We start from the raw sequence: 16,709 nt of genomic DNA, 5'->3' as shown, positions 1-16,709 counted from the left end.
TTACTGGCTTTTAGCTATCAAGAAAAGAGTAACGTACTGTTTAATTTGATTTTACATATACTGTCATTTCAAGTAATAAATGATACTCTAGAAGACTTTAATAATAAGCTTTGAAGTTCACTCAAACTGCTATTCTAAACTTGCTGAATATAAGGGCTAATATGTCTGTGAATCTATTATGGCATACAGACATTATAATTATTTCAAATACTCTCAATTCCTAAGCTACTGCAGAAAAAAGTAAATAATCATTCATATTTTTAACTATGCAGTAAGGAAATTTGTCAGCAAAAGTTTCTGCCCTGAGGAGTAATCTTTAGTACTTAGTATTCATAAGTATTAAAATGTGTATAATTTGAAAAAGGGTGATAACGAATGTTGATGAAAGCTTGTATGTCATAGTAGGTAACTACTATTCTTTAATATAAAAATGTCACTGCCTTTAAAAACAGAACACAAGGCTCACTGGATAGATAACTGGGGAAAGTGTGGAAAGTGGTAAATTCTAGTTTTCTTTAGGTAGGGCTTTGCATTGGTAAAAAAATTATATAACATAATAGGCTTAAAGATTCTTGCTCACTTTAGTGTCTCATCTTAAAAGAAGTTAATTAAAATATGTTGGATTTGCTTCAAAATAATGAGGGGTGGCAATATATATTATACAAAGTTGGTCTTGTGTTCATCATTTTTGCAGTTAGGTGATGGGTATATAAAGATTCAATAATAATGCTCCCTACTTTTGTATAATTTTGGAGTCTTCTATAGTCAATTTTATGAATTTTATGAGTAAATAGGCATCCAATGTAAAATAAAATTGGGGGCAATTATATAACTGCATTTTGGGGGGAGAGAGAGAGATACTGTGGAAATAAATTGGATTCAAGACTAAAATGTCAGACTGCAGTTCCACACGAGGACTCTGGGCGCCGCTGTCGGCCAGTGCAGGGCAAGAGCTGACGTCCGGGATTTCTCAGCCTCTAGCCTAGGATTTCCTGCGCGGCCACCAACACTGAAGGAAACCCGTTTACACAGTGGGGCTACCAGTCACGCAGACTTTCCCCATCACAGTTTCCTGGCTCCGTCTGTCCTGGGTCTAATGCCCTTCCAGTGAGGCTGTTGTCTGCAGTTTTTCGGCTTTCCAGAAGGACTGGGACCTAGCGAGAACTAGAGCGCGCAATGGGAGGGAGCTGCACGCAGAGACGCGGAGCCGGCCGGCCGCAGGTACTGTTTCCCTTCCTGCTGCCTTTGTTCTACCGCGCGCTCTGCGAGCCGATCCGCTACTCGATTCCCGAGGAGCTGGCCAAGGGCTCGGTGGTGGGGAACCTCGCCAAAGATCTAGGGCTCAGTGTCCTGGATGTATCAGCTCGGAAGCTGCGAGTTAGCGCGGAGGAGCTGCTTTTCAGTATAGACACGGAGAGCGGGGACTTGCTCGTGAAGGACCGAATAGACCGTGAGCAGATTTGCAGAGAGAGAAGAAGATGTGAGCTGCAGTTGGAAGCTGTGGTGGAAAATCCTTTAAATATTTTTCATATCATTGTGAATGTTGAGGATATTAATGACCATGCTCCTCAATTCGATAAAAAGGAAATACATTTAGAAATTTTTGAATCTGCATCCGCAGGTGCACGCATATCCCTCGACCCTGCCACTGACCCCGATATAAACATGAACTCAATTAAAGACTATCAGATAAATCCTAACCCTTATTTCTCATTAATGGTAAGAGTTAATTCCGATGGTGGCAAGTACCCAGAGTTATCTTTGGAGAAACCCCTAGACCGGGAAGACCAGCCGTCTCACCGCTTGCTATTGACTGCCTTAGATGGAGGGGACCCACCACAAAGTGCCACCGTCCCAGTCGAAATTTTTGTCAGGGACACCAATGATAACCCCCCAGTGTTCAGCAAAGATGAATATAGAGTTAGCATAAGTGAAAATCTTCTCCCTGGTTCCTCTGTATTAAAGGTGACAGCCACTGATCAAGACGAGGGGATCAATGCCGAAATAAGTTACTGCTTCAGGAGCACTGATCAGCATACGAGGCACATGTTCTCACTCGATGAGAAAACAGGCATGATTAAAAATAACCAGTCATTGGATTTTGAGGATATAGAAAGATATACTATGGAAGTGGAAGCAAAGGATGGAGGTGGTCTCTCTACCCAATGTAAAGTAATCATAGAAATCACAGATGAAAACGACAACAGCCCAGAAATAATCATTACTTCTCTCTCTGATAAGATTTTGGAGAATTCCCTTCCAGGAATGGTTGTGGCCCTCTTCAAAACAAGGGACCGGGATTCCAGGGAAAATGGAGAGGTCACATGTAATTTAAGTAGAAATATTCCATTTAAGATTCATTCTTCTTCTAATAATTACTACAAGCTGGTGACAGATGGGGCTCTAGATCGAGAGCGGACTCCAGAATACAACGTCACCATCACAGCCACCGACAGAGGCAAGCCGCCCCTCTCCTCCAGCACCACCCTCACCCTGCACATCGCGGACGTCAACGACAACGCTCCGGTTTTCCAACAGTCCGCCTACCTGGTCCACGTGCCAGAAAACAATCCACCCGGGGCCTCCATAGCGCAGGTCAGCGCCTCCGACCCCGACCTGGGACCCAACGGCCACGTCTCCTACTCCATCGTGGCCAGCGACCTGGAGCCGCGGGCGCTGTCGTCCTACGTGTCCGTGAACGCGCAGAGCGGGGTGGTGTTCGCGCAGCGCGCCTTCGACCACGAGCAGCTGCGCGCCTTCGAGCTGACGCTGCAGGCTCGCGACCAGGGCTCGCCCGCGCTCGGCGCCAACGTCAGCCTGCGCGTGTTGGTGGACGACCGCAACGACAACGCGCCAAGGGTGCTGTACCCGGCGCTGGGGCCCGACGGCTCCGCGCTCTTCGACACGGTGCCGCGCGCCGCGCAGCCCGGCTACCTGGTCACCAAGGTGGTGGCGGTGGACGCGGACTCGGGACACAACGCCTGGCTGTCGTACCACGTGCTGCAGGCCAGCGAGCCGGGCCTGTTCAGCCTGGGGCTGCGCACGGGCGAGGTGCGCACGGCGCGTGCTTTGGGCGACAGGGACGCGGCGCGCCAGCGCCTGCTGGTCGCGGTGCGCGACGGGGGACAGCCGCCCCTCTCGGCCACCGCCACGCTGCTCCTGGTCTTCGCTGACAGCCTCCAAGAGGCCCTGCCGGACCTCAGCGAACGCCCAGCGCCGTCCGACCCCCAGGCTGAGCTGCAGTTTTACCTGGTGGTGGCCTTGGCCTTGATCTCCGTGCTCTTCCTCCTGGCCGTGATTCTGGCGGTTGCCCTGCGCCTGCGACGCTCCTCCAGCGCTGCTGCTTGGGGCTGCTTTCAGCCTGGTCTCTGCTCTAAATCTGGACCTGTGGTTCCCCCCAACTACAGTGAGGGGACATTGCCCTATTCCTACAATCTGTGCATTGCCCAAGCTGGAAAGACAGAGTTTAATTTCTTAAAATGTAACGAGCCCTGGCATTCCACTCAAGACATAGTTTGTGATGATTCTCCTGGGGCCTTAATTTCACTTCAGGGTGGAAAAGATTTGACTTCACATCCTGAAACCCTAACACCGGTGAGTTTCATTCATGTCTTCTGTAATATTCTACTAGTTTCTTGTATTTCAGGTGTACTACTTCATTTTTAGGTCTAGATTCATTTTTAGAAAATCCATAACTAATCACCATCTTGTCACCTCAGTGTTCACTTTTGGCTGATTATATTTTTCAAGATTTACTTGGTTCCTAAGTTGCTCTATAAATCGGAAAGAATGTCACTAAATTGGAGTAGTCTTGTCAAGATCAAATTAGCAAAACAGAGGCTTAGCTTCTTACCAAATTAATAAGTAATAACCTAGCTGTTCAAATCTGCTAAGATTTAAGATAAATTTTCTATATCCTTATGTTTTTAAAGTGTAATAATATTGTTACTCATTGAATATCAAAGTATGCACTCCTTTCAAAGAAACATTTATTCCAAACAATCTTATAGGTGCATTTAGATATCTTTCCTCATTACTTTAATAACTTTTAAGACTGTAAGTATTTGAGGGGGGTGATGAGCAGATCCATGAATTCCTGAAATTCATGCGATGTTATAGATGTATGAGTTGGTCTTGGGAAAGGAGTCAAAATTTTGTTTCCATTGCCAAGGTTTCTATGATCTCCAAAACTTAATACTAACTACCCTAGAAGAAATTTTCTCTTCAATGTTTGGTCTTTTTGGCTTTCTTCTTATATTTAGTTATCTTTTCTTGGAGCTCAAGTTGTACTCTTTCCCAATCTTCTTCCCTCTACATTGCAAGATCAAGAATTTCCAAGAAAGCAAATGAAATGTTCTTGCCTTTACATTCAGTTTCTGTCTTGGATTGTTTGATATAAAATCTTTGAAGACAAAAGATAAAATCTTTGGACAGTTCCATACTTGGGGCATAGGAACATAAACAGTTCGGAACAACCTGTTCTCTGTATGAAAGAAGTGAACCCTAAACCCTTCACTTTTGAGGTAAGAACTGCCGCTGGGTCGATGGGCACATACAATTGAAGACACGGGTACCACTTTACTTTGGGCTTTCATACAAAATGCTAAGAGAAGAGGTTATTTAAGTTGGCAGCAGTATCCTGATGAAAACAGGTAATTTGATATGAGCACTTATTTTTTTTAAAACCTACATCACTATTCCTGACTTTTGAAATTCCTGAACATATATCTCTTCCCATTACAACACAGATATGTTGTGCTTAGATTGTGATTACCTGCTCAATTCATTTAAAGAAATCAAGCCGACTTCTAATAATATATGCCTAAAACTAAAAATACATTTTAAAAGATTCATTGAAGCTCAGTAAAAGTATTTTAGAAAAGAATCTTTTGAAAATCCTGTATACAATCTTAATGCTAAACACATTTAATTCATTCTAAATAAAATAAAAATAAAAATAAAAAGATTCTAAGTGAATTGTTAGGGGTATATCTCATAGTCTTTATATGAATGTCTAAACATAACCGCACGGTTTAAATCTAAATTTCATATAAAATTGTGAGACTTTTCTGAATATATAAGTTAATAGGAAATAAAATAACTATTACTTACCTTTTAAAGGGAATATATTTCTATTGGAAAAATAAGCGTTGAAATATATATTTAGCCAACTATTTTCATTTAATATTTTATAATACTTTCATTCCACTTTATCCCACCCAGTAAGAAACCTCCTAATAGTAGCTGATTTAATGATACTAGCTGAGCAACAAAAGAAGTAATGTAAAGTAAAATCTCCAACAAAGAGTAGCCTTTGTTTTCTACGGCATACGTACAGAGTGGGTGCAGTAACTTCTGAGGACTCTGAGCGCCGCTGTTCACCTACTAGGAGAGAAACGCTGCCAGCGCTCAGTTCGGATTCTCAGGTCTTTAACTACACAAAGCTCCACAATTCTACACGCCCGCTCCGAGGTTGAAGGGACACTTACTCCAGAATTTAAGGTGCTGAGGCTACAGAGACTCCCTGCAGCCAGAGAAACAAAAGGAAGCCGGTCAAAACACACAACGTGTCCAGGCAGGACATTGCCAGAATTCCGTGCCCGAACAACAATGGCCGCTCAAAGGAATCGTTCTGACCGCAGCGCGCTGGTTCTGCTCTGCCTTTTCCTCGGTGTGCCATGGGAGGCTGATGCTCGGCAGATCCGCTACTCGGTGCCTGAGGAGCTGGACAAAGGCTCCTTCGTGGGCAACATTTCCAAGGACTTGGGGCTGGAGCCCCAGGAGCTGGAGGGGCGCGGAGTCCGCATCGTCTCAAGAGGTAGGACGCAGCTTTTCGCTCTGAACCCGCGGAGTGGCAGCTTGGTCACCGCGGGCAGGATAGACCGGGAGGAGCTCTGCGCTCAGAGCGCGCGGTGTCTGGTGAATTTTAACATTCTTGTGGAAGATAGGGTGAAACTTTTCGGGATAGAAATAGAAGTAACTGATATCAATGATAATGCCCCAAAATTCCAAGCCGAAAATCTAGACGTAAAAATTAATGAAAACGTCGCTCCAGGAATGCGTTTTCCTCTCCTGGAAGCTGTTGATCCGGATGTGGGCGTGAACTCCCTACAAAGCTACCAGCTCAGCCCCAATAGGCACTTCTCCCTAGCAGTTCAGAGCCGCGCCAACGGGGTTAAGTACCCGGAGCTGGTGCTGGAGCACGCCCTGGATCGAGAGGAAGAGGCACAGCACCACCTGGTCCTCACTGCCTCCGATGGGGGTGACCCTCTCCGATCGGGCACTGTCCTCATCAGTGTTACTGTCTTCGATACAAATGACAACGCTCCGGTCTTCACCTTGCCTGAATATCGAGTGAGTGTTCCCGAGAACTTGCCTGTGGGTACACAGCTGCTGACAGTCACAGCCACCGACAGGGATGAAGGAGCCAATGGAGAAGTGACATATTCATTCCGAAAATTACCTGACACACAGTTGTTGAAATTCCAACTAAACAAAAATACTGGAGAAATAAAAATATCAGAAAATCTAGATTATGAAGAAACAGGTTTCTATGAAATAGAAATACAAGCGGAAGATGGTGGAGCATATCTCGCAACCGCAAAAGTGTTGATTACAGTAGAAGATGTAAATGACAACAGTCCAGAGGTGACCATCACATCTCTGTTTAGTCCCCTGAAGGAAGATGCACCTCTGGGGACTGTTATAGCTCTTTTAAACGTGCACGATCTGGACTCTGGGCAGAATGGACAGGTCACCTGTTCCATATCAGGGAATCTGCCATTTAAGTTAGAAAAGTCCATTGACAGTTACTATAGATTGGTGACACACATGGCTCTTGACAGGGAGCAGGTACCCTCTTACAATATTACTGTAACAGCCACAGATGGAGGAAGTCCACCCCTGTCAACGGAAACTTACTTCACCCTGCAAGTGGCAGATATCAATGACAACCCACCCACCTTCTCTCGCATATCCTACTTTACCTATATCCCAGAGAACAACCCCAGAGGTGCCTCCATCTTCTCGGTGACTGCACTAGACCCAGACAGCAAAGAGAATGCTCAGATTATTTACTCCTTAGCTGAAGACACCATCCAGGGGGCACCTCTATCCTCCTATGTCTCCATCAACTCTGACACAGGAGTACTGTATGCACTTCAGTCGTTTGATTATGAGCAGTTTCGGGACCTACAGATGCAGGTGACTGCCACTGATAGTGGGGAACCACCACTCAGCAGCAACGTTTCCCTGAGCATATTTGTGCTGGACCAGAATGACAATGCTCCAGAGATCCTGTACCCCTCGCTCCCCACCGATGGCTCCACCGGTGTGGAGCTGGCACCCCGCTCTGCAGAACCTGGCTACCTGGTGACCAAGGTCGTGGCAGTGGACAGAGACTCAGGCCAGAACGCCTGGCTGTCCTACCGCCTGCTCAAGGCCAGCGAGCCAGGGCTCTTCGTGGTGGGGCTGCACACGGGCGAGGTGCGCACTGCGCGCGCCCTGCTGGACAGAGACGCGCTCAAGCAGAGCCTGGTGGTGGTGGTCCAGGACCACGGACAGCCTCCCCTCTCGGCCACAGTCACACTCACAGTGGCCGTGGCTGACAGCATCCCAGACGTCCTGGCCGACCTGAGCAGTCTTGAACCCTCCGCCGACCCTGACGACTCCAGCCTCACGCTCTACCTGGTGGTGGCAGTGGCTGCTGTCTCTTGTGTCTTTCTTGCCTTTGTCATCGTGTTGCTGGCACTCAGGCTGAGGCGCTGGCACATGTCACGTCTGCTCCAGGCTTCAGGAGGGGGATTGGCAGGCTTGCCCGCCTCGCACTTTGTGGGCGTGGACGGGGTGCGGGCCTTCCTGCAGACGTATTCGCACGAGGTCTCCCTGACCGCGGACTCGCGGAAGAGTCACCTGATCTTCCCGCAGCCCAACTACGCAGACACGCTCATCAGCCAGGAGAGCTGTGAGAAAAAGGATCCTTTGTCTTTGTTAGATGATTCGAAGTTTCCTATAGAAGATACTCCTTTGGTTCCTGTGAGTTCTGTTCTTATTCCTTTCCTTTCATTTAAAAAAAATTATGATTCGTTTTGTGTTTATGTTTGCAGCATGGTGATAGGAATTTTTAACCTTTATTCTTTCACTTTTCCTTAGTTTCAATGTGCTTCTTCATAAATAATCCAGAGTAGAACTTGTCCGTTTTTAAGGCTGTGTTTTTACTTTCTGGTAAATATCTACATAATGGCAATGAAGGTCTTCTGTCTAAGATTGTAACAATTAGCTTTGTAGAGTCTTATATTTTATAGTTTGGTGGACTGTCCTGTTGGCCACATGCTGAAATCCTAGCTCTGGTGTTGAAGGCAGGTCTGGTGAAAATAGGTAAATGTCAGAAACAAATGCATAAGCAACACTGGAAACATAACTCAAACACAAAGCCATTCAACGTTGTTCTTTTCAAGGAGAAGGGAAGAAATACACCTTTGTGGTTATAGTTTTAAAACTTGTGATGACAGTTATGGTTAAATATACTTCCTGGAGATTTAAAATTTTCATCAATAGTATATAAGAAACCATAACAATGTGTACTTAAATTTCTCCATGTGTGATCACACCTGGAAAAGGCAGTATCCTTTTTGATTGTGATTCTAATTTCATACTGTTACATGCGAGACATAGAATTCTGATTTGACTTTCCTTGCTCAGTTGGGATTCTAGAAGATGTATAGAAGGTTAAATTAGCAAATTTTGTGTTATGCTCTCTTTGTATTTTTTTGTTAGGTTCTCCAGTTTCTGAGGCTGAAAAAATGTATATTATTTAGAGAGACAGATAGATTTGTTCACGTTCCCAAGAACAAGAGCAAGGGATGTGTGCCAAGAGTATTACAGTGGCTCCTTAATGTTGTGGAAGAAAGGTCTACCTGAATCTTTGAAAACTCTGAAATTGAGTCAAAATAAACTTAAAGTCAAGAAAGAAGTGTTATATTTGCATGAGATCTGATCCAAGTGTAAGCAGAGAATTATGCAACATCATTCTAATCAAAATATTAGTGGAATTACTGATGAACCTTGTTGGGTTATTGTGGATAGTGATGGATTGGTTTGATCTCTTACTTTTAATTTAGTATTAATATTCTTTTAATTTATTGTTAGCATAAAGGCAAAGAGTGTCCAGTGTGTCTTAAAATACTTATGAGAACATTACTTTTTTCATGTCATTCAACATTTATTCAATGATAGTTCTATGGAAGGAGAACACACCCTTCAGGGTCATAGTTATGAACTTTTTAATCATTGGAACTGTCACTTAAAATGTCTTTCTATGAGAGTCAAAATTATTATGCACCCATCTCAAATAATTCTTTTATTTTTGAAAAATACAGTTTTAAAAAGACTACTCTGACATGGTAGCTTTTAAAGCAAATGTTTTTAAATATAATTATTTAAGAGCAACACAGGACACTTTAGATTATTGCAATCAATATGGCAATGGTTAGATTCTAGTTCCTAAGTGTGGGAGGATGGATTAATACTTTTTTGCCAAATACAAGACAAGATTGAAGACAAAAAAAGTTTTTTGCTTATCCTCAGTACTTTCCTTTGTGGATAATTACTCTTAAATGATTACCTCTGGATGGAAGAACTGGAGAGCAGTGGGCCATGGGATAGAGACCTACTTTTCACTGTACAGTCTTTTGTGCCTTTTTTGACTTTTTAAAAATACTTTTATCTATTCAGATTTATATAAAGTTTTAAAATATAAAATATAGAGTTTTGATCATGTGAAAAACATGCTTCATGATGAAAACAGAATCACTGAGGAATAAGATTGAAATATTTTAGCTGTTATCTTACATTCAAAGAAAAAGATTGCCTGAAATGGAGAAAACATAAGCTGCGGTTCCACACGAGGCCTCTGGGCGCCGCTGTCGGCCAGTGCAGGGCAAGCGCTGACGCCCAGGATTTCTCAGCCTCAAGCCTGGGATTTCTTGCGCAGCCACCCGCACTGAGAGAAACCGGTTTACACTAGGGCTCCTTGCTGCGCAGACTGACCCAGCATAAGTGCATTCCAAGCCCCAAGACTGGGGGCTCCGCCTGTCCTGGGCTGAATGCCCTTCCAGTGCGATAGTGTGCACTTTCTCCAACTGGAAAGACTGAGACCCAGCGGAAAATAGAGCGAAAGATGGGAGGGAGCTGCACGCAGAGACGCGGAGCCGGCCGGCCGCAGGTACTGTTTCCCTTCCTGCTGCCTTTGTTCTACCGCGCGCTCTGCGAGCCGATCCGCTACTCGATTCCCGAGGAGCTGGCCAAGGGCTCGGTGGTGGGGAACCTCGCCAAAGATCTAGGGCTCAGTGTCCTGGATGTATCAGCTCGGAAGCTGCGAGTTAGCGCGGAGAAGCTACTTTTCAATGTAGACGGGGTGAGCGGGAACTTACTCGTGAAGAACCGAATAGACCGAGAGCAGATTTGCAAAGAGAGAAGAAGATGTGAGTTGCAGTTGGAAGCCGTGGTGGAAAACCCCTTAAATATTTTCCATATCATTGTGAATGTTGAGGATATTAATGACCATGCTCCTCAATTCCATAAAGATGAAATAAACTTAGAAATCAGTGAATCTGTCAGCCCAGGAATGGGAACAATTCTTGACTCCGCAAAAGATCCTGATATAAGTATGAATTCACTGAGCAAATACCAACTAAGTCCTAATGAATATTTTTCATTGGTGGTGAAAGACAACCCCGATGGTGGCAAATATCCAGAATTAATATTGAAGAAGACCCTGGACCGAGAAACGCAGAGCTCCCACCACTTGATACTAACAGCCTTAGATGGTGGGGACCCGCCCCAAAGTGGCACTGCTCAGATCCGAATCCTGGTGGTGGATGCCAATGATAACCCCCCTGTGTTCAGTCAAGATGTGTACAGGGTCAGCCTTCCAGAAGACGTGCCCCCGGGCACCCCTGTGCTGAGGGTGAGTGCTGTGGACCAGGACGAAGGCTTCAATGCAGAGGTCACCTACTCCTTCTTTGGTGTGACTGATAAAGCCCAGCACGTGTTCTCTTTGGATTCTGCTTCAGGAAACATTGTAACTCAGCAACCCTTGGACTTTGAAGAAGTAGAAAGATACATAATGGATGTAGAAGCAAAGGACCGAGGATCTCTTTCTACACGATGTAAAGTAATTGTGGAAGTTCTAGACAAAAACGACAACAGCCCAGAAATAATCATTACTTCTCTCTCTGATAAGATTTTGGAGAATTCCCTTCCAGGAATGGTTGTGGCCCTCTTCAAAACAAGGGACCGGGATTCCAGGGAAAATGGAGAGGTCACATGTAATTTAAGTAGAAATATTCCATTTAAGATTCATTCTTCTTCTAATAATTACTACAAGCTGGTGACAGATGGGGCTCTAGATCGAGAGCGGACTCCAGAATACAACGTCACCATCACAGCCACCGACAGAGGCAAGCCGCCCCTCTCCTCCAGCACCACCCTCACCCTGCACATCACCGACGTCAACGACAACGCTCCGGTTTTCCAACAGTCCGCCTACCTGGTCCACGTGCCAGAAAACAACCCTCCCGGGGCCTCCATAGCGCAGGTCAGCGCCTCCGACCCCGACCTGGGACCCAACGGCCACGTCTCCTACTCCATCGTGGCCAGCGACCTGGAGCCGCGGGCGCTGTCGTCCTACGTGTCCGTGAACGCGCAGAGCGGGGTGGTGTTCGCGCAGCGCGCCTTCGACCACGAGCAGCTGCGCGCCTTCGAGCTGACGCTGCAGGCTCGCGACCTGGGCTCGCCCGCGCTCGGCGCCAACGTCAGCCTGCGCGTGTTGGTGGACGACCGCAACGACAACGCGCCAAGGGTGCTGTACCCGGCGCTGGGGCCCGACGGCTCCGCGCTCTTCGACACGGTGCCGCGCGCCGCGCAGCCCGGCTACCTGGTCACCAAGGTGGTGGCGGTGGACGCGGACTCGGGACACAACGCCTGGCTGTCGTACCACGTGCTGCAGGCCAGCGAGCCGGGCCTGTTCAGCCTGGGGCTGCGCACGGGCGAGGTGCGCACGGCGCGTGCTTTGGGCGACAGGGACGCGGCGCGCCAGCGCCTGCTGGTCGCGGTGCGCGACGGGGGACAGCCGCCCCTCTCGGCCACCGCCACGCTGCTCCTGGTCTTCGCTGACAGCCTCCAAGAGGCCCTGCCGGACCTCAGCGAACGCCCAGCGCCGTCCGACCCCCAGGCTGAGCTGCAGTTTTACCTGGTGGTGGCCTTGGCCTTGATCTCCGTGCTCTTCCTGCTCGCAGTGATTCTAGCGGTTGCTCTGCACCTGCGACGCTCCTCCAGCCCCGCCACTGGCGGCTGCTTTGGGTCTGTTCTCTGTTCCAAGTCTGGACTGGAGCTTCCTCCCAACTACAGTGAGGGTACTTTGCCCTATGCCTATAATTTGTGTGTGCCTGGGGATCAAACTGACCCAGCATTTAATTTTCTCACATCTGCTGATTGTACAGCCAAGCAAGAGACTCTCAACAAAGACAACTCTTTAGCATTATTGACTAGCATTCTAACTCCTAGTGTTGAAGCAGATAAGAAGACTTTAAAACAGGTAAGTAGTTAAAATAATGTTTTTATTCCACAATGCCAACGCACACCAATATATAGATCCCGTGTTCAATCTCTTGATAGAGTCCCTAAAGTAAACCTTGGTCAAATCCACTGGTATCAATGTTAAGACTAAAGTTTACAATGCTGTGATCCTTCTACTATTCAAATGCATTTTTAAGGGAAATATATAGAGACCTCAGGTGAAATTTTCATGAAATAAAATACCTTTTAATTAAGGATATGGCATACAGGTACACTTTACTTTGTGGTATTTTAAAATAGCCCTATTGCCATCCAAATTTTCTCAAACGTTTCAAACATCTTAATTTTTCTCAATTAAAAAAATGGTAAGAATTATAGTCATGCATCCTATCTGATGATTTGTTGGGACCGTGCTAGTTCCACATCAAAAACGCTGTTCTCTTCAGTTGGTAAATATCAATAAGAACCAAATCTAACCTGCAAGTTTTCAGTTCCAGTAATGTTTGAAAACTTTTTAAAAAGTTAAGTAATCCCTTTTAATAATTACTCTTTCCAAAAGTGCTCTTGGTAAACTTTTAACATCACGTTATGTAACTCCTTGTTGTCTGTGATTTACACTTTACATATTCTGTACAAATGATTGTCAAGTAGGTGAGTGTATTTATTAACTTCTGGAACATGCACATTATTGGGTTTTCTTACTCGTTGCAATAATAAGATTGGACTCCAGGCGCCGCTGTTCACCAACCAGGGAATGAGAAGCAGCGAGCTAGAGTCCCTTCCTCCCCCACCTCTATGACACAAAGAGTGAGATGGATACTCACAGATCCTGATGCTGGAAACTTAAAGTACGGACTTCCCTTCGCTCTTTAATATATTTTGGATGCAGTCGGCCTGGGACTTCGTAGATACATAAGCAGGATCAGAACAAACGGGCTCAAGAAATCGCGGAATATGGGCTCAGCCGTTGCCATGGCGAATCAGCTACCACGCCTGGACCGCAGCGGGCTGGTCCTACTGTGCATTTTCCTGGGGACACTGCGGAAGTCTGGGGCCGGGCAGATCCGATACTCGGTGCCCGAAGAGACAGACAAAGGCTTCTTCGTGGGCAACATTTCCAAGGATCTGGGTCTGGAGCCGTGGGAGCTGGCGGAGCGCGGCGTCCGCATCATCTCCAGAGGAAAGACGCCGCTTTTCGCGCTGCATCCGCGAAGTGGCAGCTTGATCACTGCAGGTAGGATAGATCGGGAGGAGCTCTGTGAGACGATGCCCTCCTGTTTTTTAAATATGGAGATACTTGTGGAAGATACCCTCAAGATATACGGAGTGGAAGTGGAAATAATGGATATTAATGATAACGCCCCCAGCTTCCGGGAGGAGGAAATAGAGATAAAAGTCAGTGAGCACGCAACTCCGGGATCGCGATTTCCCCTTCCTAATGCTAGGGATCCAGACGTAGGAGTGAACTCCCTACAGCACTACCAACTCAACCCTAACAGTTACTTTTCCTTGCAAGTGCGAGGCAGAACCGATGGGGCCAAGAATCCCCAGCTAGTGCTGGAGGGGAGCCTGGACCGAGAGAAAGAGGCTGCTCACCTCCTCCTGCTCACAGCCTTAGACGGAGGAGATCCCATCCGCCAGGGCACTGTTCCCATTCGCGTGGTGGTCCTCGACGTAAATGACCATACCCCAAAGTTTACACAGTCTGTATATCGAGTGAGTGTTCCCGAGAACCTCAGCTCTGGAATTCGGGTGCTCACAGTAAATGCAACTGATCCAGATGAGGGAATCAATGGGGAAGTGGTGTATTCATTCCGGAATGTGGAAAGCAAAGTTTCTGAAGTATTCCAGTTGGATCCTAGAACTGGAGAAGTCTCAATAGAGGGGCCTCTGGATTTTGAGAAATATAAATCCTATGAGATGGAAATTCAAGGCCAAGATGGTGGAGGTCTCTCAACCACTGCTAAGATGTTGATCACAGTTGTGGATGTGAATGATAATGCTCCAGAAATAACTATCACATCTTCTACTAACTCAGTGCTGGAAAACTCTCCTCCAGGTACAGTAATTGCTCTCCTAAATGTGCAAGATCAAGACTCTGGGGAAAATGGTCAAGTCTCTTGTTTCATTCCTAACAGTCTGCCTTTTAATTTAGAAAAGACATATGGAAATTATTATAAGTTGATAACAAACAGAGCTCTGGACAGAGAGCAGATCCAAAGTTACAATATAACACTGACTGCTACAGACCAAGGAAGTCCACCCTTGTCTACAAAAACTCACATCTCACTGAATGTAGCAGATGACAATGATAACCCACCCACTTTTGCTCACTCCTCTTATTCCGCCTACATTCCTGAAAACAACCCCAGAGGAGCCTCTTTTTTCTCTGTGACAGCATCTGATTGGGACAGCAAAGAAAATGCCAGGGTCACTTATTCCCTGATTGAGGACACCTTCCAGGGAGTTCCCCTGTCCTCCTACATCTCTATCAACTCGGACACGGGGGTCCTGTATGCGCTGTGCTCCTTCGACTATGAGCAGTTCCGAGACCTGCAACTACAAGTGATAGCACAGGATAGTGGGAAGCCTCCACTCAGCAGCAACGTTTCCCTGAGCATATTTGTGCTGGACCAGAATGACAATGCTCCAGAGATCCTGTACCCCTCGCTCCCCACTGATGGCTCCACCGGCGTGGAACTGGCACCCCGCTCCGCAGAGCCCGGATACCTGATAACCAAGGTGGTGGCAGTGGACAGAGACTCAGGCCAGAACGCCTGGCTGTCCTACCGCCTGCTCAAGGCCAGCGAGCCAGGGCTCTTCGTGGTGGGGCTGCACACGGGCGAGGTGCGCACTGCGCGTGCCCTGCTGGACAGAGACGCGCTCAAGCAGAGCCTGGTGGTGGTGGTCCAGGACCACGGACAGCCTCCCCTCTCAGCCACGGTCACACTCACAGTGGCCGTGGCTGACAGCATCCCAGACGTCCTGGCCGACCTGGGCAGCCTGGAGTCTCCCACCAACCCCGATGACTCAGGCCTTACCTTGTACCTGGTGATGGCGGTGGCTGCTGTCTCCTGCGTCTTTCTTACCTTTGTGGTCATACTTCTGGCACTCAGACTGCGGCGTTGGCACACATCACGTCTGCTCCAGGCTTCAGGAGGAGGGTTGGTAGGCGTGCCTGCCTCGCACTTTGTGGGCGTGGACGGGGTGCGGGCCTTCCTGCAGACGTATTCGCACGAGGTCTCCCTGACCGCGGACTCGCGGAAGAGTCACCTGATCTTCCCGCAGCCCAACTACGCGGACACGCTCATCAGCCAGGAGAGCTGTGAGAAAAGCGAGCCTCTCTTGATAGTTGAAGATTCAGTTACCGGTTTGAGCAAATGTGACCCTACAACTAATGAGGTGAGATTTTATTTTCCTGCCTCCTGCACAAGTCCATCAAGTGATTTTTAAAAATGATTCTCTTATAAAAACTATTGGTGGTGGCATATTCAGTTCATACAGACTTAGAGCAATACATGTGAGTTTGTATATTTTACCTGTAATCAAGTTATCATCATTTTTCAGAAAGGTTTTATGAAAATCATTTTTTTTAAAGTCCTGATGTTCTTTTGAATCTAAAGGTCCCATTTTGCTATCATGGCTTGTTTTATAGTAAATTGAATTTTAGTAATATTTTTCTATCATCAGTGTCTGTGGCTATCAATGTAAACTGATTATGACTCACAAACATTTATTTCCCTATTTAAACTTTGCATCGCCTCCATAATTATATTTTACCATTATTTGCTTTACTTCTGATGCTCTGATTGGACCCTGATGATTCATAGCATACTCTCTCTAGCTCTTTTTCTTATCTATCTATATACACACAGTCACACATATGTCCACATTTATACATGTAAGCTTTTCTCTGAGCACAAGACAATTGTATTTTCATTTTTGATGGCTGGTAATATGTTTAGTTACTGTTGGTCTTTTCAATCTTGTCTCATTTATTTATCCCACCAAAACAGACATGTTGACTGCCTTTTAATTACTAGACTCCCTTGTGAGAAGAAACGTAGAACACATTTTTCCCCTTAAGTTCTAGACATCTTTTCTATTTCTACAAAGAATTCATTAGATAGTGC

At 46.3% G+C, this 16,709-nt stretch overlaps 2 protein-coding genes across 8 annotated transcripts in view; both read left to right on the top strand.

Moving 5' to 3' along the window:
• Positions 1–16,709, top strand: part of LOC129066597 (protocadherin gamma-C4) — a 144,482-nt gene that overhangs the window by 62,020 nt on the left and 65,753 nt on the right. The window contains exon 1 of one of the 7 annotated variants that reach the window (XM_054568293.1): positions 1,117–3,594. The exons of 4 other annotated variants lie outside the window; for them this stretch is intronic. In XM_054568293.1, the coding sequence (XP_054424268.1) occupies positions 1,177–3,594 (2,418 nt within the window). In that variant the 5' untranslated portion in view covers positions 1,117–1,176. Of the gene's footprint in view, positions 1–1,116; positions 3,595–9,670; positions 12,596–13,257; positions 15,979–16,709 lie in introns of those variants that run through there. 2 more of the 7 variants (XM_054568294.1, XM_054568284.1) reach the window with 2 other exon arrangements.
• Positions 5,379–10,046, top strand: LOC129066735 (protocadherin gamma-A10). Its single transcript, XM_054568574.1, has 2 exons — positions 5,379–8,038; positions 10,042–10,046. The coding sequence occupies exons 1-2, from the start codon at positions 5,611–5,613 to the stop codon at positions 10,044–10,046; spliced, it is 2,433 nt and encodes an 810-aa protein (XP_054424549.1). The 5' UTR covers positions 5,379–5,610.

This window comes from Pteronotus mesoamericanus, unplaced genomic scaffold, assembly GCF_021234165.1.
Source record: "Pteronotus mesoamericanus isolate MK-2021 breed Mesoamerican mustached bat unplaced genomic scaffold, CSHL_Meso_final contig_2, whole genome shotgun sequence".
Taxonomy (NCBI): Eukaryota; Metazoa; Chordata; class Mammalia; order Chiroptera; family Mormoopidae; genus Pteronotus; species Pteronotus mesoamericanus.
Note: the sequence above shows the minus strand (reverse complement) of the source record. Positions and strands in the feature narration are given on the sequence as shown.